The sequence below is a fragment of the Juglans regia genome, chromosome 9 (genome assembly GCF_001411555.2).
Source record: "Juglans regia cultivar Chandler chromosome 9, Walnut 2.0, whole genome shotgun sequence".
Lineage (NCBI taxonomy): Eukaryota > Viridiplantae > Streptophyta > Magnoliopsida > Fagales > Juglandaceae > Juglans > Juglans regia.
Window position 1 is genome coordinate 12,418,628 of NC_049909.1, and position 24,972 is coordinate 12,443,599.

At 34.2% G+C, this 24,972-nt stretch overlaps 3 protein-coding genes across 4 annotated transcripts; 1 reads left to right on the forward strand and 2 right to left on the reverse strand.

Annotated features, from left to right (window-relative positions):
- The first annotated feature begins 851 nt into the window (after nucleotides 1–851).
- LOC109004220 (putative disease resistance protein At4g19050) lies at nucleotides 852–5,684 on the forward strand. Of its 2 annotated transcripts, none has more exons than XM_018982695.2 (2): nucleotides 852–937; nucleotides 2,796–5,684. In XM_018982695.2, exon 2 carries the CDS (start codon nucleotides 3,151–3,153, stop codon nucleotides 5,383–5,385), a length of 2,235 nt encoding a protein of 744 aa, XP_018838240.2. In that variant the 5' UTR covers nucleotides 852–937; nucleotides 2,796–3,150; the 3' UTR covers nucleotides 5,386–5,684. The 2 variants fall into 2 exon arrangements, with proteins under 2 accessions (XP_018838240.2, XP_035550092.1); XM_035694199.1 differs by having other exon boundaries at nucleotides 2,802–5,684.
- A 1,182-nt stretch (nucleotides 5,685–6,866) lies between these two features.
- Nucleotides 6,867–11,893, reverse strand: LOC109004219 (triose phosphate/phosphate translocator, non-green plastid, chloroplastic-like). Its single transcript, XM_018982694.2, has 9 exons — nucleotides 11,286–11,893; nucleotides 10,537–10,659; nucleotides 10,130–10,282; nucleotides 9,707–9,792; nucleotides 9,526–9,610; nucleotides 9,234–9,353; nucleotides 9,038–9,106; nucleotides 7,448–7,577; nucleotides 6,867–7,323 (listed from the first exon to the last, which is right to left on the reverse strand). Exons 1-9 carry the CDS (start codon nucleotides 11,694–11,696, stop codon nucleotides 7,253–7,255), a joined length of 1,248 nt encoding a protein of 415 aa, XP_018838239.2. The 5' UTR covers nucleotides 11,697–11,893; the 3' UTR covers nucleotides 6,867–7,252.
- Nucleotides 11,894–12,871: 978 nt separating this feature from the next.
- On the reverse strand, nucleotides 12,872–15,985 carry LOC109004218 (E3 ubiquitin-protein ligase BOI-like). Its single transcript, XM_018982692.2, has 4 exons — nucleotides 15,693–15,985; nucleotides 14,915–15,024; nucleotides 13,818–14,179; nucleotides 12,872–13,590 (listed from the first exon to the last, which is right to left on the reverse strand). The coding sequence occupies exons 1-4, from the start codon at nucleotides 15,911–15,913 to the stop codon at nucleotides 13,057–13,059; spliced, it is 1,227 nt and encodes a 408-aa protein (XP_018838237.2). The 5' UTR covers nucleotides 15,914–15,985; the 3' UTR covers nucleotides 12,872–13,056.
- Nucleotides 15,986–24,972: the final 8,987 nt, after the last annotated feature.

The following is a 24,972-nucleotide window of genomic DNA, read 5'->3' on the forward strand; positions in this document are numbered from 1 at the left end:
ATCAGTACGTTGTTACATACAAATGGAAGTTGGAACACTTTCTTTGAGCGGAAGGCATTCCCTTAATTCCTTGTAGAAAAAGGAGAAGCTTGGATTCTTTTAGGATTTCTTTCTTTAAACTGCAGCAACTGAACATAAACATGGTGAAAAACAGTACTTGTCCTGCTACTTGGTTCTCTTCTTTGTGTCGTTCTTTTCATTCCTTTTCTTTTTTCAGAACAATTCTTTAATATTGTGCTGATTGATTCGTTGCTTGTCCAATTTACTTCTCCATCTTTTCTGCTTAATTAAAATTCTTATCCTAAATCAGCCGTCTTTGTATCGATCATTTTCTTGATCGATACTTGATAAAGTCAAGAAAATAGGATCAAACTATTCATTTAATTTCTTTTTTTTTTTACATTTTTTAATTGTGCTTTTGTAATATAATTAACAAATATATATGTAACTTAACAACATTGATGAGGAAGTCATGTTTAATAAATATTGTAATATTTAACAAGAAATATAGTGTTTTTGTTTGGACCCATTTCTCGTCTTTTAGAATAATATTACATATAGTCGTAGAGTGTGGTTCTCTGCCGGAACGTCTTTTAGATTTTGATTTTACAGAAAGTTGGAACGTCATGAGTACTTCCTTTGAACGGAAGGCATTCCCTTGAAAAAGCATAATTCACATGCATGGGCTCTACACGAGTTCTATAAAGGGGTGGCAATTGTAAAGATAATCAAGTCTTATGTGATAAGATTTTTGGCATTAAAGTTCATAATTTCAGATCTAATGCTAGTTGTAACGCCTATTTAAGGAGGAGAGTTAACCCAAGATATATATAGGATATATATTGTGCATGCCTATTGCATTCCATCTACTAAACTCTTACTCAACAGCATTCAAAGCTTGCCAACTTCTTCCCTTGATTTCAAATGGAGCCAAAAGGTACGTAGGTTTTTCGAGACAGCTTGTATATTGATCGTTGTGATAGAGATAGATACATAAAGTAGATCGCACAATATTATATATTGTTACTGTCATTTTAGTTTTTGGCACTTTTTATAAGTTTTATAATATATATTCTTTGTATTTTTATTTTGAAACTTTGTTTCTTTCTATTATTTTGTATCTTATCTTTTATATTTTCTTAAAACTTTTGCTTTGTTTTAATTATTTTTGAATTCCTAAATTATTTAGCACAACTTGGCAATATGCTGATCAGATGGCATAACTCTCATTGTTTGTTCAGACAATTGTTAAAGGAGGGACTATTTCTCAACTTACGTCATTCATGCATGCATAAGTCTTAGCGGAGTTGATAGCTAGAATCTATAGTATCCGAGACCTAATTAAAAATCACTATCGAATGAAATACATCCACGATTAGATAAAGATAAGACATAAACCCGTCGCAAAGTAGTACTCAATTTGCTATCAACCCTAAACTTTTTCAAGATTTTTTCAATTTTTAATTTCTTTTAGTTTTTAAGGGTATTTATTTCAAATTATTTTATGGAGGGGGCTACATTTAAACTTTTTAGTAGTTTTGAGGGTTGATTGCCACAATTAATAGTTTAGAGGAGTGATTATAAATTGAGTGATACTTTGATATTTTTTTATATACATGGGGGAGGGGGGATTCGATGTTTGGTTCTCTTAATAAGAAACCAAGGTATTGCCAATTGAACCAAGAAAAAAACTACTTTGTTGCCCCAAAGTTACCGCTCCATTTGACCGCTCAGTGAATTGTTTTTTTCTTTTTCTTTTTTTTTTTTACTTAATGATGAAGGAAGTGATTTTAAGTGTATTGATGTATTTTTTTAAAAAATATTTAAATACATTAAAAAATGTGAATAGAAAAATGAAAAAAAAAAGTTACAAAAGCAACTATTGGTAACACTGAGCGGTGCTACTCAGGCAACAGAGTAGCACCGCTCTTGCACCAAAGGATCTTGGCGATACTTTGATATTTTACCCAAAAAGTTTATACTACTTTAGTTCATATGTTGTGGTTTCATTTTTTGAACTAATCAATCCCCAAACTTATGTCATTTTGTTTCTCAACTTATTGACTGTGTTATAGCTGGTCCTTGTTACTTCAATTCAATTATATTTTTCAAGAATATTTCATGGTTAGAATTGAAAAATTCAAGAATATATAGTTAGTTGTAGGAGGATCATGACCTCTTCGAGGTCGTGTCCATACAATATTTATTTTTATTAGAAAATGATAGACATACAACACTTTTTACAACCTTTAGTTTAACTATGTTTTAAATGAGGTGCATTTTCGTAAAATAATTTTAAAAAATTAATATCACTTTACATAAATACCCTCATTTTAAAATATAGTTGTATAAAATATTGTAAAAAGAGTTTTACATGTATCATTACTCTTTATTATTTAACGGTACAAATCTCGCTAGTAAAAATAAATATCATAAACATTCATTTTATGTTTGTATTTCTCTTCCATACATTACTTTTGGGCAGGCTTTTGTGGTAGGGAAAACCCTACTCTTACCGCTGGTAGCTCCTGTTGGGATTTTTTTTTTTAATGATTAAGTAAATGTTTTTTTAATAATGTTGTGAATTTAAAAAAAAAAAAAAAGTGCTAAAAAAATACATGTAAAAAAAAGCAAAACAAAAAAAAAAAAACAAAAAACAAGTAAAATCAACTATTGGTAGAGATATCTTTCTGGTTGGCTACCTTCATGTGACTCTTTTTACAAAGTAGAACCTCTGTTTCTTTTTCTTACCTGAATTATTATTATTTTTTATTATTATTTATTTATTGTATCAGCCACAGCCTCGATGACAATGCAACAAGAACAACAATTCAAGAAAATAGTGAATCTGTTAGAGGACAAAAAGGCAAAAAGTACTATTGCCCTTGTGGGGGATGCAGGAGTAGGGAAAACTTGGATGGCTAGTGAGATCAATGATTATTACATCAATGAATCTATCAATGGCAGCTGCTTTTATGGTACTCTTTGGTTCTCTATGAACAAAAAGTATGACGAAGGTCCCTTTATGAAGTCATTGCCCGTCAGTTGTCTGTACATTCAAGTCTCGAGGAGAATGAAGGTAATGTCGAAAACAAGATAACTGAGAAAGAGAAGCTCAAAGGGTTGGAAAACAAGATTACTGAGAAACTCATGGAAATGATAGATGAGAAGTTTGGAGGAGATAGAACTTCTGAAGATAAAGCATTTCTTCTATTGATTCTAGATGATGTTTGTTGTGAGAGTTATGAAGAGGAAACTGTGTCCAAATTGGAAAAGCTGCTGCTAAAGGAACCAAAAACTGCACTGAAGTTTTTAGTCACAAGAAGGAACAAAGCTCGCAGCAATGAGACTGAGAATGAGGAAGTGATTGAGATTAAACCCTTGTCAAATGAAGAGTCAGGGACTCTACTGAAGAAACTGATAAGAATCTCAGTTCCCAACAAGGAAGGTTTTGGAGAAAGCATTGGGAATATTGCAGAAAAGAGCAAAGGTCTGCCAGCTGCAGTAGTCAAACTGGTAGCAGAAGCCTTCAATCAATCCGGAGAACATGATTCAGGGCTTTTGAAGTTGGAAAGTGCTCTGAAAGAAGCAGGTAGTTATGAGGAACTAGACAAATGCATAAGGCCGCTCCTGTGCTATGTGATTGACATGCTGCAGGGTGGAGGGACCGACGCAGTTGAGGCTTTGGTTAACTGCTATTGGCATAGCTGGGAATTCTTCCGCGCACATGTTCATGGAGCAATAGATTACAATGAGTTGATATTGAGCTGGATATTGGAGGGATATTTTGGTTCTGCTGATCATGTCAAGGAGGCATATGAAGAGGGTTATCGTGTGCTGATGAAGCTTATTGAACGTGGGGTGATAAAAATGCAAGAAGGTAAACTTGTTATGATGGAAGAATTGGTTCTTACGGTCCCTGATTGTCGTCGTGTTGGATATGAGCAGAGATCAATCCTGGGATTGGCTCGTGTTCTTGACGAAAGCATTTGGGAAGGTTTTGGAACAGTTGCACCTTCAGATGATATGATAATGATACCGAGAATTCACCCAAGACAGAGTAATGTTTCCACTCTTCTCATTCATGAAAGTCGTCTAAGCGGGGCAGAACCAGAAACATTCTTTAAGCCGATGCTGGGACTCCAAAATCTTGCCGTCATCAATCCCAGGTTCAAGTCATTGCCTCCATCACTGTCTGAAATGGAGAAGCTTCAGATGCTGGTTCTCAGAGGCTGTGATCAGTTGCAAAACATCGATGATATCCAACGCTTGAAATCATTGATAGTTTTGGAGATATCCGATGCTTGCTTCTTAGAAAACATCAGAGATGATCTTTTTGAGCAAATGACTAATCTTCGGAGCCTCAACTTTTGTGGAGTCCCCATCAAAACGCTGCCTTCCTCTCTTTCCAAACTGAGCCAACTGCATTGGCTCATCCTTAGAAGGTGCTCTTTTCTGGAAAGCTTGCCAAGTCTAAAAGCACATACAAATCTCGAGGTGCTTGATCTTTCTGGTTCTACATCTTTGCTAAAGATTACAGACAAAACATTCTCCTATCTTAAGAAACTCCATTTCCTTGACTTTTCCCATACCTCGATTAAAAGATTGCCAATCCTTGGCAAGCTTGAAAATCTCACTCGACTCTTACTGCGCGGCTGCAAGTTAACTAGATTACCTTCCTTTAAAGCCTTTCCTGCTCTTCAGTATCTTGAGCTTTCAGGTTCTAATATGTTGAAGGAAATCAATGGAGATTTTTCTGAAAATAAGGATAAGCTCCTGATCCTTGATTTGTCTAAGACTGAAATCAAATGTCTGCCTTCCAATTTCGGCAACTTTCCAAATCTTGAGTTGCTTGATCTTTCTGATGCCTCTAAATTGGTTGAAATCCCAGAAAAAGCCTTCAAAGAAATGGTTTGCCTCAGTCATCTCAACCTCTCAAACACCAAACTTGAACATCTACCAAACATATCCAACCTTGTTAACCTTCGTCCGCTCTTTCTAAAAGGTTGCCCATTACAAGAATTTCCAAGAATGGAAGGGGGGGTTCCAAGACTTGAGGTTCTGGATCTGTCGGAGACAGCAATCACGTCTCTATCATTAAACAATCTTGGCAGTCTCCGGGAGCTCAAGTTAAGAGGCTGTTCGAAGTTGGAGCAGCTTCAACATTTGGAATCGCTTGTTCATTTAGAGGTTCTTGATTTCTGGGAGACGGGAATCAACAAATTTCCCCACGAGATCTATGAGTTGACTCAGTTGAAGCACCTTGATCTGCCAAAGGGTATTCAAGAACTTGACTTGCGGAAGATGAAGCACCTGCCAGAGGAGCTAAACTGGGATGAATGCGGCATCTCCGAGGTGGGAAAACATGCCGTGCATATTGGTTAGAGGTATGGAGATATCCAAAGTTGATCCTAGATTTAGAAGAATTTACTTAAAAGATTGTCTTTTCCTGAGGTGTGTTGCCGATATTTGGAAATTGTTGGATTTGATTGTTTTCCTCGTGAATGGTATGCGTACGTGTGATGGATGTGTCTTTGACCGGAAATAAGTTCATCGGACTGTTATCACCTACGAACTCTCTTTATTTACTTGTTCTAATTTGTTGGTTTGGTTTTCCTTTTGAGGTTGATTAACATGTAATAGCCTATGTGCTACGTATTTGTATATTCAAATCCATTTTGTTACAGATGGTATATAGATTTTGTAATTAGTTATTTGTTTAGTTTATATGTTGCATAGTTTTATGTGATTGGACTTAAAAAATAGGAAAGCAATAACATAAGTCCTGTAGGTAGAAAATTAGACATATCCGATGGTACTGACAATCTGTGTGGCAAACATGCCCTTAGGGGAGAGGTATAGAGGTGGTTAATTAAGTCTCGTTTGGTTATACAGATGAGATGAGATATTTGTGAATAATAGTAAAATAATTTGCAAATAGTAATAAAATATTTTGAGTTAAGATGTTTTATAAGATTTTAAAAAATGAAAGAGAAAAAGTTGAATAAAAAATTATAAAGTTGAAAGAATGTTAGAATATAATTTTTTTAATATTATTTTTGTTTTGAAATTTGAGAAAATTGAATAATTTTTTTATTTTATTTGAAAGTTTAGAAAAGTTGTAATTATTAAATAATAATTAGATGAAAATGTTGAAGATTTAAAATTGAAAAATGTTTGTGTTATTTCAAAAAAAATTTTGTGTTTGTAGTATTTGAATAATAAGATGAGATAGAATAAGATGATTTGAAAGATTTATAAAACCAAATCAAGGCTCGATTTAAAAATATCTTGGCCGGAAGGTTGAACTAAACATTCAACCTAGGCAACGCATGAGATTCACGCGCCTCTCTTGGGTCAATGCTCATCTAGTACTTAATTTGGGGGAAAGAGTAGCTTGAAGACTTGGAAATGATGCTAATGCACTTCTGGGATGGCAAATATCGTCCTCTAAAGTGTGCATCAAGGGGTGTAGCATTGGTGGATTTGAACAGCAAAGTTTCAAATATGTTGTGGAGGGTAACGCAGATGTTCCCTCCAAGTCAGTTCTTCCTGATGATTTATACTCAAACACAACTTGTCATTGTTCCAATTAGTTCTCAAGCATATCAACGTGACAAACTTAATGGGAACCAGTCACCAAATGGAAATCTTCTGCACAAGATCTGGCTCATGAGGCCATTTCTGATCTCCCTTGTACTGGGGTGGGTTGTAAGAAATTATGGAAGCTTAGAACCTCCCCTATACTGGTTATATGGACATAAAACGCTGCTTGTGTGCTTCTTCTAACATTTGTAATTCCGTCTTGAAGTACTACTCTTTTCCCAATCAACCTTGTTCCAGAATAGAAATGAATAGACTTAAAATAAAAGCTGAACACTTCCAAGATTAACTTTATTCGGGCATGTTCCTCTGCCTATCTATCTTCATGCACCATGCATCTTGTCAGAGTATTTAGAACCCCACTAACCAAAATCTGATATAGCATGTTCTAAATTCAAACTATTGACACAATAGAAAGTAGAAAGGAATTTGAGGAAAACCCAAGATGGCAACAAGAGGATGGGTCTCTGGGATCAGAGCATCAGTTGCTCCTGGTCCACGAAAGAATTGAAGTTCTGCCAAAATCGGCTGTGCATACCATAAAGAACCAAATTACAGACTCTTACTTCCCAGCCTGACCTAAAAAGAAATTCTTGAACGGATGAAGCTTAACGACCCAAATTTGCGAGCAAAAATTTCACAACAAAGCTTAAGCTTTCTTTGGCTTAATGCGCTTCACCCGTGAATACAAGAAGACTCCAGCAAGAGCAACTCCAGTTCCTGCATCAAATCCAAGACAAAGGTATCTCTATGACTGGATAGGAAGGGGTGTAGTAAACTAATACTAACATCAATAAGTCTGACCTTACTTTTCCGACTACCATAGATCACACAAGTAACTTACCAAGAGAGTTGATAGGTGAGACCGCCGTTTTGAAAAAGAGGACAGAGCTGACTATGACCACCACTCGCTTCACACAATTTCCAACGGAGTGGGTAACAGGTGACACCCTCTGCAATATCATGTAGGAAACCTGCACAGTTCAATCCATTGAGTCAACAATTCCTAGTAAGGAACAAGGTATTAAAAAAAAGGAGTAATGCTAAATACAGTTCTTGAGTGTGTAAGTCTTGCACACTCCCTTTGAAAAAAAAGTGGGATCCATTACTAAAAAAATAATTTTTTCATGTGGGTCTCAAATTTACCCACTTTTTTCAAAGGGAGTGCGCATGGCTTGCATACCCTAAGACTGCAAATATTATTTCTCTAAAAAAATAATGCACCCATTTAAACATTTACCTCCGGTGATTTTCACCTCCTATTTTTTTCCGTCAGAGCATTAATATTGGCTTCTCTATATGCAAATGCAAAATCACATGTTTGGGAGATTTTTTTTTTCCATTCAAGAAAACTCTCGTATTGGATTATGCATCTTTGAGTCAAAATAATAATAAAATATTATTTTTTTATTATTATTAATTTTTTTTCCTAAAATTAGTTTTTTTTATATATTTTTTGCAATTAGCACCCACTACATACATTTGGCATTAATAATACAAATATAATAATAAAAAATATAATTTTTTTATATATTATATTTTTTATATTAAAAATATAATAAAATGATAAAAAAAAATATAATATATTATAATAGTAAAATGAAGGTGAAGGTGAAGGTGAAGGTTTTGTTGTGTTGTTGAGGGAGGGAGAAGAGGAAAGGGTTGTGAGAGAGAGTGTGGTAGGAGAGATAAAATTAATAAAATAGCATTTGAGGAGTGAATAGTACATGATGTACATCTCCAAAGATGTATTGACCCTGTTCATAGCTATAGAAATATTTTCATATGCATAATCCAATGTAGTCAATTTAATGGTCCAGTTATGCAAATATGTATTTGCATTGCATATAGATAAACCAATACCAATGCTCTATTTAAGTAAAACTAGTCAGATATTGCTAACATTGGTTTTTTGCCCTTGGAAATGCAATGTGGACAACAAAATTATTGAATTTACCCCTCCTCTCTCTAGTGCACAAGAATGTTTAACTCAATAAAACACGCCACCGCTGAATTTGTAAGAACTCATACATTATAGTACTAAGGGACTGCATTTGTATCACTAAACTGGCACGCTTAGGCGTTACTCTTGTGTATGTCCCGTATACTTGGACTCTTGTCTATGCTTGTGATCAATAAAATCATATTAACCGATAAATAAAAAAAGGACTGCAGAATGGATCCTTGGGAGCACAGAAAGAAAGGAATGTAGGGTCAATAGTTCAAAAAAACTGAGCATTGTACAAAGCAGTCTGAAAAAGGCTTTACAAGAATCACTAAAGAAACATTTTCCAGTCAATTTGGCCAGATAAAAAGAAAAGAAAATACTCCTTTGGACAAGCACGGGAATCTAGATAGGTCATAATTAACATATAAGAAACAAATTAATTTGGAAAAAGAAACAAGAAAAACCAGAGTATGGAAAACGTCTCACCTGCTGATAGGCATGAAAGCAGAGTGCAGCCAAAAGAGATCTGGTGTATAGTTGTTTAACATTTAATCCCTGGAAAGTAATATGATATATGTTAATCAACTAGATAGACCCATATATTAAAGATGCTTCTGTCTTGAGTGACATCAAGACCATATGAAATTTGTATCAACAATTTATCTCTTAAGAATTTACTCACAGCTGATTGGAGATATGCAGGAGTAAACTTGACACCTTCCATGAAGATAGCCACGGGAGCCAACAAGAAAAAGGACATTACTGTTATTATTGAGAAGAGAGTAATGTTGTCCAAAGATTCCTGCAAAGGATAAAGTAATGGTGATGAGCAAATTCCAAAAAAGAAAACTAAAAAGCCCATGGCAGAGTATGACAGACCAACTGCATGCAACTGTTGTATGTTACACTCTTTCATGATCAAGATATAAAAGCAACAGGATTAAGAAAATATGCATCGCAAAAATGTAGATTACCTCTTTCTTAACCATGAATTTTTTGCTAAGGACATTACGAGATTGATTTGTCAAATTGGAAGCCATTGCACTCGAGAATCCAGCCCTTCTCCAAAGTACAACAATAAGATCATATATCATCTATGGAAACAACTTGAGTAATGCTGAATCCTAAACAATATCATACGCAGACATATCATACCAATTAAAAGATGCCTCTGTGACTGATGCCAGTGCCACTCCACCAACAATTGGTATAAGGGAAGCAACCACCCATGGAGTGGGAATCTGTGTGATCATGAAGACACCAGTTAGAGTTAGAACCACTTGATGATTGATGCTCGTATACATAATCATAAACAATTCTTGCAAGCTATAAATTCCACCAATTTTTAAAAACCATTTTCACAAAATTTAAGAACAAAAAAGGTTAATTTAATGGATGCTACACAAAATTTTATTGAGCAAAAAATAGACAAAGGCTCGAGTGTACAGACATATACAAGGATGCTACAGATTTCAATGTTATAATTTGTAGAATAATATAGGCAGTCAGTTTAATATCTACCCAGGACATCTTGGTGATCCAAATAATTAAAATGGGGCGAGAAGCATAAATCCTCACCTCCCCTAGAAACATTGCAGAGAGGATAACTGAGAAGAAGGGCTCCATAGCTTTAATCGTATGAGTAAATGACACTGCAACTTTTCCAAGACTCATATTAGTGAAAAGGTTCCCTAAGGTGTGCACCACTGCCAATGGAAATATAGCTGCAAGCTGTCAAGAAGTTGCAAACAGATAAGTAACACAATATAAAATCCATTACTCTTTTATTAGATACTAAAAGAGTTATTCTATTCTCAAGCCGGTGTGTAGAGCACGTCATCCACATTACTTAAATGGTAAGATTTAAATTTTAAAATTTTTATTTCAAATCAAATTATGTCATGTAAGCATTTTATTAGGTGTGCTATCCACACCGGCTTATATATAGAATTTTTCATACCAAAATACCACATAATATGAAATACCTGTGAACCACTAATTTTTGGCCTTTTGTAGAGATTAAGACCCCACATCAGTGAAACAAGTACAGTCCCAACAGCAAACTGAACCGCTGTGACAGTTATAGGGTATGGGTATACCTTCAAAACCTGTGAACAAGAAGTATCACAAATCGTGCTCCATATTCTTTCTGAAATACCACCATGAAATAAGCTTTACTGGTCACATGTATGCCAAATTGAATTGAAGGATCTCATGATTTTCCGAACAGAACTCGGAAGACCCAACTAGAACTTAATCATGATTTTCCGAGAAATAAATAAATAAACTTCTTAAGGTCCTAGCGATGAAAAAGAGAAGATCTTCCACCAAAAGGGAGTGTTAAGAAAAAAACAAAGTTTCAGGATATTTCGCACCCGGCCCCATTACTTGCAACAACAACAAAAAAAAATTAAAATTGTCATCGCGTTTTCTGGCATCCTTGGCTAAGCGATCTAACTCTACCACTCTAAAAACCATACATTTCCACAAATGTCAATATTCAAAGATAACAGAGTAAGAGCAAGTCATTCTCTCGAATCCAAATCAAAACCACACTCGCATCAAACAAAATCCACAACCACCACCTAAAATTTCAAGCACCATTGTTGTTACATAAAGTAGGGGCAACATATTCGGTGAACAGACGAAACAAAATGAAGTCCACAATCAAATCACCCAATCCAAAACAATCCCAAATTTCAAAAAGAGAAACATAGAGACTAGAACCCCGAACCTGCTTGTTGTAGATATTGAAATAGATGTTGAAGAGATACCAGAGGCCAAATAAGGCTCCGAGCTCCACCGTCTTCCACGTGCTGCTGGACTCTGCGCTCTCGGACACCGAGGTGGCCTTAAGCTCAAAATTACTCGCTCGGGCATCGGAATCAGGCGCGGGAACAGACGTCCAGGGCCTGAGCTTGAAGGAGGAAGACGAGGAGGAAAGAGACCAGGATCGATTAGGGAAGTGAGCAGAGAAGGACCCATTGACGGATGGCGAGAGATGGCGGTGCTTGGAAGAGGAAGAGGAAGAGGAAGAGGCGCGGAAGGGGTCGAATCTAGTGTTGAAGGTCGGGTTCAAAGGGCTTCTTCGGGTCTTGGGGAGTGGGAGAAGCGAGGGCGAATGAGTAAACGCCGTGCTCTGCATTGTCGAGGCCAAAGCTTGAGATCTCACACACACAGAGAGAGATAGAGATAGAGATAGACAGAGAAAGGGGGGTGGCTTTGGGAAGTCCGCAGGGGAAGCGAGGAGGTTGAGTTGGGTTGGTGAAGCAGTGAGGTTGCGTGCGCTGAGTGAAGAGAAGGGAGGGGAGAGGCGGAAAATAATGAATAAATCAATAAAGAACGGGACTTTGGATCTTCCTAACGTTTGACTGTCGTTTCCAACAACCCGCAATTCATCAGCAACACCACCTAATCGTGGATTCTGCTCATTAACACTTGGAAAGATTCTCTCATTATTCCAGCTAATTAACATCTGCTTTTATTTTTTATTTTTTATTTTTATATTTTTTTTCTTAATAACTATATAGTATAAAGATAATAAGTAGAAGAATTTAATTAATTTAATAAAAATTTAAAAAATTAAAATAAATGTGATATATGATATAGACGACTGGATAGCAAAACTCTTTCCAAATAATTCCTCATAAATATAGGTTATCAAATGTTATCAATCTCCTAAGTCTTAATTCTATATTTGGTGGAATTATTTAGAAGCCTGGAAATGTGATGGTGATGAATTCTAGGTGCTTGCAATTCCAGCTTTGACGGATTCACCAACTCATTTGAGCCATCTGGTCTTGTCCTGTCTACTAATGGTATCTCCACATGGCCAAGGCCAATGGTTCAGAGAGAGCAGGCGAGAGATCATTTGTTGGGGTAGTGAAGGGTTAAATAATAGGGTAGTAACCTATTTGTTGGGAGGGTTGATCTCATTTCAGGTTGTATTCAGCCAACATACCAAGTCATAGAGTCCGAAGTTGCAGTTGGTATCTGAATCTTTCTGACATACTTTTACCAATCACAATTGCTATTTTACATGCTCATACATATATCTAAAATGTCAAAAAAATAAAACCTTCTAACCCCCTATATTGGTGTTACTGTTCATGGTTCATTCATCTCGATTGATGTCAATATCAAAATCAAAATTATTAGAAGACCCCTGATATCAACATCCATTCTCTTCTTTTCCACTTTTCTTTTCTTGTCTGTGAGATCAGGAATTCAGGATTCTTTCCTTCCAGTGCCAAAATAACAATGTTTTTTACATATCGATTCAAGTTGTATCCATCACAGTAATATAAGATACCCATGGCATGAGAAAACAAATGGGCTTTGTTAAGAGGGGAAAACAACAAAAGCCCTGGAATAACAGAAGCTCAATTTCCACAACCCATAAATCCAGCAGCCATGGTGAAATTAATAAATTAAATTTGTTGCACTCAGGGTAATGATGAATACAACAAGTGTGCAGATATATATGCTTGGATACCATTACACAGCTAAGACATGTATACTTGAACACTTGCAGTCTTCATGACCCGGCAGATAGGACAAACATCAATAAACCCTGCACAATCCTTACAGAGACACAGATGCCTACATGGTAACAACAATACACAGACTTCCCTGACTTTACAAGCCCTGCAATTCATCTGTTTCTTCATGAAGACTGGATTTCCAAAACCATTTACAATGCCTGGGTGATCCAGGTTAGTATAAGAGGCTGCATCATCTACCTCACTGTCTCCATATCCTTCCTTCCCATGGAGTGCACCTTGTGCCATGACTTGCTGCAAATTACTTTTTAAGATGTTTACAACAGACTCGTTGTACTTTGCTTTATAGTGCCAGGACTGAACTTCTATGGCAACCTGCTTTATCCTCTCCATTAGTTCCTTGTTCTTGCGGTTCATATTCTCTATTTCAAGCTCCTTTTCACATAATTTTCGGTCAACTCCATTTTCTATGGCACTCAGAAAGGAAACTGCGTGTCTTTGCTTCAGTTCCCTGACATCCTTGAGGAAGTTTTCTTCCTGTTTCAAATACACCAGGAAGGAACTGGTTTTAAAAGCTAAGTTTAAAGAGAAGTATCAAGTCTACAGCAAACTAATTTGTAGGACTGCCTCCTAAGTGGCACAACAGTGATAACAGAGGATAAAACATTACTTCTTACTTTTTCACTTTGAACAAAAATGGAGGTATTGTTAAGATGATAGATGTTGACAGCACCACAAGCTGATTGCTAGATTAAGGATATTACCTGAAGCCTAATATAATGATCAAGGTCTTCTTTCTGCCTATCAATTTCAAGCTTCAGATTATCACCAAGGGACAAAATAACAGGGAGAACAGCCGTCATGCTTTCACTTGCAGAAGTAACAGAAGAGTTGTGTTCATCCTCTTCATACGAAAGTTTCAGCCCAGTTGATACAGGGTTAGGATTCAGAATGCTTCCAGACTGACCAGCTTTATCGTGAGAGAAGTTTTTGTTTATAGATACAAGACGCATTGGTTGTCTCGAAACAGATTCTGCTTCCATGGCTCTTTTAATTGGCTGCTCCATAGCAGTTGTATGGTCATTTCCCTTGTAGTTCAAAGGGCCAAGACTGCATCCAACTGGGACTGTGACAGATTGCAGTTCACTTCATGAAATTAACCACAAGATGCTGAAGATATTTTAAATTGGAAAAAAAAAAGGCAGGTAATGATAACCAAACAAAATTAAGGCAAGCAAGGAGAGCAACAGAAGGCAACTTAAAGTTCAATTGGTCCATCAATTACTTTCGCAGACTCTTATTGATGAGAACTAAACAGTCAAGAATATTCCAACGAGTCATTTCGGTTGCCCAAACTAGATGATCAGTCCAGTTGCGTGAATGGGAGAATATTTACTTTCATCATCTCATCAGTTTTCTGTTATAAATTTTGAAAAATGTAAATAATTCTGATGCCCAAACCATCGCTGGTTTAGGATCTACAGAGTTGGCCACTTCCAAGAGATTCACAAACTCGGTAATGTTGAAAAAGCAGACTTATCTTTACACATTTGATTCAATATTTACCTAGACTTTCAAACATGTCTGATCTAAATATTCACATGATGTGTTGCGAGTATGGCACGGAGACAAGGTCATTCTAATTTATCACAGGTTCAAAACATAAATAGACCATGCATGTAACAATGATCCAGAAAAGCAAGTGACAGGACAAGGCAATAAGAAGAGCAACCATCGACATGAATAACGACAATGAAACATCTTGGGACAATGAAACACGTATACGACAGTATTAGAAAGTTTGAATCCATAATTGGAAGGGTGACAAAATCATAAGTTACAAGTTCGAGGAAAAACTCACAATCCCCAAATAACTGCAGTTGTGGCAATCCACCGGTGACATATTGAAACCGACTTTCCTCAGGGAAAGTGGGAAACACGGGATTGTTACCATCTCCTCCAAACATGTTCCTGTTAGAAACCACGACAGGCCATCATCATCCCATAAACTAACTAAAATTACGAAGGCTTAACCACATATTAAGAACATAAGCTCATGAATCCCATATTAAAAAAAAAAAAAACCATCATGCACAATTAAGCAGCTCAAAATAATAATGGTAATACGGGGCAACAGATGATCGAGCAAACAAAGTATACCAGAAAAGTTTTTAAGAAAAAAACAACTTCAATGAATGAATAATAGAAAACCACAGACATTCACATCCCAAAGATATGATTTCCACATCTATTTATATACATAACAGATGTAAAGGAAAATCAACTGCCCAAAATACCGATCGATCAATTCAGAGAACCTCAACAGACCCCAAAAAAATCTAACACAAATGGTATATATTTTAATAAAACCAATATGGAAAAGACCAAACAATAACAACAACCTTAGCATAACAATAACCGTCCCTATATTTCTTCAAAACAAACCGTAACAAGGGAAAAAAACGCCTACAGAAAAAGCCCTTACTTAACAAAAAAAGTTAAAAAACTGATAAAACTTGGATCTGTCATCTCAAGAGACTTCCCCAGAACGATCAAACTTCAGTTTCTTTTAACTGGCAGCATTTTCTCGGGACCCAAAACATAACATAACCGGAGACAGACAAAATCAGAATGGGTACCTGAAATCGTGGTTGGGGGAGTTGGGCAGGGTCCGATCGGGACGGAGAAAATGCGAGAGAGAGAGAGAGAGAGAGAGGTGTGCTAGGAGAGAAAGAGGAGGAAGAGAAGCATAATTATTGTTGTAGGTGGGAGAGAGGGAGGAGGGACAGTAGTGGCTTGGCTTTGTGGAAAAAGAAAGGAGGCAGCGAGTAGTTGAGATTAAGAAAACCGACGATTCCATTTGTACGGAGAATTCTTGGCATTGGCGTTGGCGTCGTAGTTGTGGGAACAGTAATCTTCACCGTCATCATCATCATCGCCTCCACAGACTTTCTTAATTTCTTTTTTACCACCTTTTTTTCTAATATAAATTAAATCATTGAATTCATTCCTTCTTATTCAAACATCTTTTTCTAATATAAATTTCATAAATTTTTAAATATGATATTTTATTGAATTGCAACCAAATTCCATAGACATGATGATTAGAGAAATTACTTGCATTTTGTCAAGATCTTGATTTTTTGTAATTTATAGGAGAAAAGAATTATCAATAGGCTCTATTCATAATCATAAACTTTATTGAATAAGAAAAAATTATATTCATGCAAGTGTAGAGCATACACGTAAGATATTAATTATGTGACAGAATTTAATTTATAAGAAAATTTTATATATTTAAATCTTGTAAGTCAAATCGTGCAACATTAATAAGAGCATCCTCATATGTATCCTTATATTACTATTATCCCTAAATTATAGGAAATAATTTAAGAAAAAACTCAAAAACCCCCTCTCATCCCATTTTCTATTTTAGAATTTTGGTTTAGGGGATGAACAGTGGTTCCCTAAATATTCATCCTCTAAATCATCTTTTATTAATATTTTATTCTAATAAATAAAATACATTCTTCTTCTAATCAATTATATTTTATCTTATACCCATATTTATTATAGTTTTAAATAATAATTTTAAAAATAATTTAAATAATTACTAAAATATAAAAATAATAATTTTAAAAATATTGACAAACCCGTAGAAAAATAAATTAAATTTTTATTTAAAATATTCACTATAGTAATAGTTTAAAGCATAAGAAAAAATATTCAGTAATTAAATTTGTAAATGGAAGTGAGAGAAGAAAGAATAGAAGAATATTATTTTGATAAAATTGAGAAATTATACGGAATGGGATGTAGAAGATTTTTGAAATATGGGTAAAATTTAGAGAAAAATTATAAGAAGTGTTCTTTTTAGTTAAATTATAGGAAATTTTATAGGGAACCCAATGTGAATGCTCTAATATCAAGAAAAATTATATTCAACAACCTACGCCACATATCTAATGACTAAATATAAAATATAAACAGAGAGGAATCCGGTTTGGAATTAAAAAAATCAAAGGAAACAAGTTTCTCATAGAGTTGAGAATACCAGGCGTGAGGTGTTTGTTTCAGGCCATAGATTGCCTTGAGACGACAAATATGGTTGGAAAATTGAGAGTGCTCATCACCAGGCGGTTGAGCCATATAAACTTCCTCGAATAAGAGGCCATAGAGATAGCATAGGAGAGAACTGCCTTAATGGTAGCTGGTTTGACTACAGGGTTGAAAGTGTCGGAGTAGTCAATACCTAGTTGTTGATGATAGCCCTTAGCAACAAGGCGTGCTTTGCGCCGATTGAGAGTCCCATCCGAATTTAATTTAGACCAGTAGATGTGTGGTTTAAGATTGTCGAGCAGAATAACTCTAATATAAATAATATATTATTCATATCGACTTGTAAGTAGAATAATTTCAAGAATAAATTCTCGAACCTACTTGCATGAAATTAGCCCACCATCAATCAAACGGTTACAAGCTCAAGTTATGATACTGATACATACATATATATATATATATATATATATATATATATAAGAGTAAGAAATAAAAAACTTATTATGAAGAGAAAAACATAAATATATTTTTTAGAACAGAATAAAAAAATTAAATTTAAAAATCCAAAGTTTTTAATTTTGGGAGGTGAAAAAATGGGTGGGTGGGTGGATGGATGGGACAGGTAGTGGCCGGTCCGAGGCTAACAGGTGAGCTTAACGAGAAGGACAAAACCTATTATTAATTGCTAATAAAAATTTAAAAAAGAAAGCATAAAAGGCGGGAGAATTTAATACTGTTTTAAGTATTGTTCCTAATCTGGAATATTGCGCCCCACCATCCACGTCGGTCCCGCTGTTTTTTTCCCTTTTTTTTTTCTTTTTTTTTTTGTGGTTTCCGGCGGGTGTGGCTCACGTTTTGCCTGTTGTACTGGAAATGCGGACCAAGTGACGGCCCCCGTAACTCACGGACGGACTCCCAAAATATAATAATTTATTGTGTTTAATATTAACGTCATAATTAATTATTTTCTCCAATAATTATTAACAGTGATTAAGATCTTCTAGATTTTTTAAAAATATTTAGGGCTTTAAGAATATATGTAATTAATAATAAAATAATTTGTTAAATTATAATAAATAGTTCATAAATAATAATAAAATAGTTTAAAAATATTGAAAAATAATTAAATTTCCAAACAAGTCCTTCTATTTACATTTATAATTGTGACGAGTTAGAGTTAGGGTGAGTTTAGATTTCAAACACATCTCAATTCATCATTATAATTTTTTTAAATTTCAATACAAAATATAATAAACAATTTAAATTTTTTAAATCTCAAACTAATAATAATATTAAAAAATAATATTTTAATAATATTTTATCATATCAACTCAACTCACTTCAATATCTAAATACACCCTTAAAAAGTGTAAGCTAAATAAATCAATGGATGGTCTTTGTCATCTACGTACAAATCTTAGATATACTCTTTTATAAAAAATAAAAAATTAGACATTCAAGGAAAAAATGATTTTTTACATTTTTTACGATATAATCTTTTTTTTTATAAAGGATTTGCACAAAAATTATATACTTTGAACTTGTAGAAAATTTAATTGATTGCGACACAACACATACCATTTCCAATTAATCAAAATTTTGTACCTAAACCTCATTTTGTTGTCGAAAAATGTTATTTTGCCCATTTCATTTGTTTTCTCATTTTAACACTTTATGTATTTTAATTTTTTTCTTTTATTTAGTAATTAAGAAAGTGATTATTAGTATATTTATTTTTTTATATTTTTTTAAAATATTTTAAAAAAATATAAATTAAAAAATTAAAAAACAATAAAATAAATTTTAAATAACAATAAAATAAAGCGATACATTCAGAACCACAGAATAGCACCGCATTAGCATCCGAATGACATGGATATTAAAGGTGAGAAATAAAAAGGTCTGTGACTCTGTATAAGACCCACCTACGGGTAGGGGTGTAAATTTAAACCGGGAAACCGGAAAACCGGTCCGGACCGGACCGAACCGGACCGGTTGGTCCGGTTTTGAACCGGTCCGGTCCGGAACCGGTTCCTATTTTATGAAAACCGGCCGGTTCCGGTCCGGTTCCGGTTCCGTAGTTTTTGGGACCGGACCGGACCGAACCGGACCGGTTGGAAAAAAAAATATAAAAATTAATTTATATATTATACAAAATATTTATATATATAATATATAATTATATGTTAAATTTTTATATATAATATATATAATTATATATCATATATGAAAAAATTTTATATTATAATTTATAAATAATAACATAAAATGTTAATCTTAAATATGAACATTTGTAATTTATTTGATCATATGTTATTAATATAATTATATATAAGATAATGTTGTTATAATTTATAAAATAAAAATTTAATCTTAAAGATAAAAATTTAATTGATCATATGCTTTAAGCATAATATATATATTAAATTTTTAATAATATTTTATAATAAGAATTAACATTTTATTATATGTTTTTTACATTTAAAAAAAACCGGAAAACCGGACCGGACCGGACCGGAAACCGGTAAAACCGGAAGTACCGGTTTAGGAGGGTAATCGGGGCGTAATCGGTTTTGAAAAATACAAAACCGGTACATACCGGTTCGGTCCTAGATTTTGTCCAAAACCGGACCGGACCGGACCGGTTACACCCATACCTACGGGTGATCCACCGACTTCACTTTCTTTCTCTCCAACCCCTAATTTTCCTCTCAATATTTATTATCATTTTAGTAGTTCAATCACAAGAAAATTCAATATATTGGAAATATATATCTTTGTTTGTGTATTATTTAAAAGTAATATTATATATAATTTTAAGATGTATAAATTTTTCATATTTAAAAAAAAAATAGAATCTATTATTAAAAATAATTTTTTTTATAAATTTCAAGTTTATCATTTTTTTAATAAAAATATATAAAATTTATGAATTCTAAAATTATAAATATTATTTTTATATATATTTAATACTTTTTTATCGTACAAATAAAACAATTTTATATCAAATCACGTCAAATCTGAGAACGGACTCGTAGCAACAAAAAGGCCTAAAAATAGAATAAACGAATATAAACATGCCCACGTCAAAAAACGTAAAAATGACCTCAGGTTAGAATCATAAAAGCTGGAAGAGAAAATCTTCGTAGAATCCATTATTTGATGCATCCATTGCACACATGACGTGTAGACCGGGTTCACTAACACCACTGAACCGGTTTGCTCTATTCCCTCTCTCAGCCTTCATTCCCCTCATTCAGCCATCCCCCCACCCCTCGAAGCTAGATGTCTTCTTCTACTTCTTCTTCTCTATGATTTTCCACTGGTTTGCTTCGTTCGCTTTCACTGAGATTTCCCCCAAAGAAATCCTTCATCTCCCCCCTCCCTTCATCCTCTTAATTGGCGAGCACCTCAATCTCCACCTATGTGACTTTCCCCATCTCAATCTCACGAAGATTTTTATGCGGCTCACCCTCCCTTCACCCAAAATCCTTCATGCTGCCTTTTCTCAGTTCCGCGACGTTGTGAGTCCAGACCAAACGGAAGAGAACCCACGTCCAGAGATCTGCAGGAGGGGTAATGTATTTTCATATATTTTCATAAATAATCTTCTTTAACATGAGATCTATTGTTCATATATAGAAATTTGTAATTTTGCCCCAAATTGATAATAATTTACTGAGAGTAGTCGATCTCTGGATTGAATGTTGTATGTTGTAGTCGATCTCAAAATCTAGGGTTTTTATTTCCTTTTCTGTCCTATCGAGTTTTCTTTGCAGTGGTGAAAAAAATTCATTCAGAATAAAAATTGAGTTTTCGACCACATAATAAAGCATGGACAGAAACACCCTGAATACAACACCATGAACACACAAATTGTTGCCATCCCTCTCAATCAAAATGTCACAAACTTATATGATAAATGCTTTCTTGTGGCTCAACTCATTCATCATGTAGATCTTTGTAACATTTGACAGTAAATTGATAAGCATGCATGCAATTTTATCAGATTAATGTTTGTGATAGAGGATGCAAAGATGGTCTTTAAAATTGCAGATTCAGTTTAAATCTAAGGAGTAGTGACTTTCCATTTCATACTTCTGTTAAGTAAAATGAACATATGATGGAGGATATTTGTTGAAAAATTATAAAGAAAAAAAATACTAAAGATTTGAAATCCAAAGAATAAAAAAAAAAAATGAATAACTTTGACGTAATGTGATTAGGAGGAGCGACCCATTTTGCCAAAGTTATGATGCACACCCAGTTTGTAAAAAGATCTTGCTTAGAAAGATCAGCAAGTACCACATGTACATAACCTCCTTCGATAATGACATGGCAGAATTCTTGAGCTTTGACTACTACAAACACAACCATTGAGAAAAATGTTTTTTGAACTTGTGAGGGGTAGAATGGTTTGTATATTTTTTAAACTTCCATGCTTGGAGATGCTCCATCCGAAAGAAGTGCTGATTACTCTACCCTGTAGTGGAAACTTGGATCTTGATGAATTTTAAGCTTTAAAATACTTTGTAATTTCTTAGCTGCTAGTCAGTACTGGGGTTTAGAATTAAGGATGATAACTTGCTGGATTGCTTTAAAATGCCTTGTATTTTTCTAGTTGCCAGTACAGATTTAGTGATGTACTAATTATATTTGACACAACTTGTTTGATGGATTTAGACTTTGTAATTTAGCAGTCTAGTACTTGTAATTAGCTAGTCTTTTACAAATCTGAAATGAAAGGACTCTGTTTTAGTATTAAAAATCTGAACTTGCGTGCGGCCTTTTGAGTTTGATTTTGCACTGTATATTGTGTGCAGGGAGAAGCGAGGAGATGTGAATTTTTTGTTTGGGCGGGATATACTTCATTTACTAGAGGAGAACATTCATACAAGAGAGAATCAAGTTTGTTGCACGAGCATAAAGTTCGTAAAAGGGAAGATAAAGTATGAGAGAGAGAGAGAGAGAGAGAGACAACTCTTCAAAAGGAAAATAAAAAATTATTATGTTTGTACTAGGTTGTTACATTTGTAAACGTTTTGGCTTGGTTCGGATAAACTGTATATAAATAACATGTTGTATGGAGTATATCATTTTTGAATGGATCAATTGTAATGGTACTCCCACTATGTTTTGGTTATGATATACAAAATGGGTACTCCAACTATATTTTGGTTATGATGTACAGAAGGGGAATCTGTATGTTCATCAAATTAACCTTTGTAATGAAAAGTTGAAAATAACTTGTGCACATTGTTTGATCTCGACTTTTTTGCTATTTTAAGAGTCCTCATAACGATATATTATTATTACAGTACATGCTCATCAAGCTATAAATTGACCCCAAAAAAATGAAAATTAGACGTTTTGGCAGGTCGATGCATTTTTCATAATTCCACAAACAAGTCCAAAACCCAAGCTTCCTCAATAATATGTCAGTGCTTTCCAAACAAGCTCTCTCTATTCAATACCAGCTATAACAAAAGCACTAATGACTAATGTACAATTGAAAATTACTTTAAAAAAACCATAAAAACAGAGGCACTTTAGTTGCTCAAAGGATAATGATCCCATAACACAAAAATTCATTCTAGCTTCAGGGGAAATTAGTTAGCTGGGAAAAGGTGTTGAAAAATATATGAACTTTTCACCAGAAGTTGAAAAACCTTTCAAAGAAAATACAGTACTATGCAATTTGCTTAACCAATACTCAATGTGAGTCCAGCAGAAATTTTCAGAAAACCAAAATTAGACCTGCAAATGTAATGATACTGTAAATGATACAGCAAATGAGCACATCAAATGAGCTAAAGGCAAATGTAATAATATTGTAATAAATTTACAGCAAATGAACTTACAACAAATGTAATAACGCTTTTCAAAAATTTGTGTAATAACACTGTAATAAACTTACATCAAATGAAAATTGTAATCTTGCCTCATATAATATATACAGAAATCAATGCATGTTATACAAGAATTAATATATAGCAAATGAAAATGGCAAAATCCTCCATCCAAAAGAAGTGCATCGTGGTCTTGTCTTTGCTTCCAATCTTGTCAAAATCCTCCATCCGAAAGAAGTGCCACTCAAAATACTGGGTTGAAACTAGATCTGAAAAATGGCAGAAATACACCCATTGGAGACCTGCTCAAATGACACTTAAAACCAATAAAACAATCTGTAAATCAAAGAACTCCTATCTATACACCCATGAGTATACTGAGTTTAAGGACAAATGATACTTAAATCAAATACTCATATGCAATGGTTCATCTCCAAGGGGAATAACCTAAAATACTGAACATGAATGGTCAAAACAGACTTAGGATGCAGCATAAATGGTCTTCACATTGCTCATAAAATCAAAATCCTGATAACTTTTTTTATTAAAACTCGTGATGCCTAGAAAGAAACACACACAAGTAGAACTGATCCTAGGGTTTAACCTTTAACCAAAAGAGTACATCATATCATGCTTAGATCAATGAAGTTGATCATATCATATATACCTGAAGTTGTTCTAGGAGTTTATGAAGAAGATTACCGACAGCTTCATCAACTTCCTGGTGCAGAGAACCATATCAAAACAATACTTCCTGGTGCAATCACATTCAAAGTCATGCCTCCTTTGTCAAAAGATTGCACTGGTGGTTTAAACAAGGCACCTCTGTGGTTCAAAGCCAAAGCATATGCATTTTAGGAAGTAATATGCTGAAACCTAAGATCTATCAATTCATATGCTGAAGATGTAATAAATTGCTCCTTACAACTCAGTATATCACCTTCTAGTTTTTACACTGCAACACCTTCCGTGTCTGAGCAACCTACACTCCAACATTTCGTCAAGCTCAAACTCTCCAGCAGTGGACAATTCAGTAACAAAGATTCAATAAAAGACACATTCAACTGAAGCCAACGTAAATATAATTGAACGGTGAAGGTTTAAATGAGAAAGAAAAAAAAATATTAACAAAAGCTTGCACAAATTCTTTGCATTTTTTCTCTTGCCGCGTATAAAAGTTTAAACTCATAAAAGAAATTCCAATCACCTGTAAAAATTGAAATCCGGTGATTAATCCTCTAGCATCAATGTTTCATCACAGGGCAAGACAAAAATAACATTTTTAGAGAATGCAACCCAAGAGCTTCACCAAAACAGTGCAAACCAAATCCTCTCCAAGAGCTTCAAAAAATGTTTCTTCTCATCACCATATTTACGTATGCACACTTAAAAAGACAAAAAATTACCATAAAAAATATCTATTTACAACCATGACTACAATTGTTAATGGCTTTCAAAAGCAATAAAAGGCAACACAACAGATTTTTATAGTTATAATAAAACTTAATTCATTGCGTTGGGTTTCATTTTTTGAAACACAGCTTAGTAAACCATAACAATGATCATTTGGTATTTAGCAAACTATAACGATGATCTAAGCTATCATACTATACAGTGGTAAATCAAACAGCACTCATTAACCAATTCAAATAATAAAAAAAATACCTAAAAGTCATTCCCCTGTAGAGAAGAAAGAAATTGAAATGTGTAATTCACAAAAAAGTTTTTATTTATAGGTACACAAAAAGAATTACAAAAGATTACATTAGAAAAAACTGTATTACATTCTACAAATTCTAATTGTGAAAAATATATGATATTCCACATAAGCCACCTCAATTTTAATTTTATAACGTACTTATAGGAACTTATTTGCAAGTTAACTAGCACGTACTCATGGTTGCTAAATGAAATCATCTGCAGGTCCCTAATCAGGTAGTTGAGCATCAAAACTACAATTCTATTAAAAAAAAACACATATTTATTTACACATCCCTACTAAAACAAACAA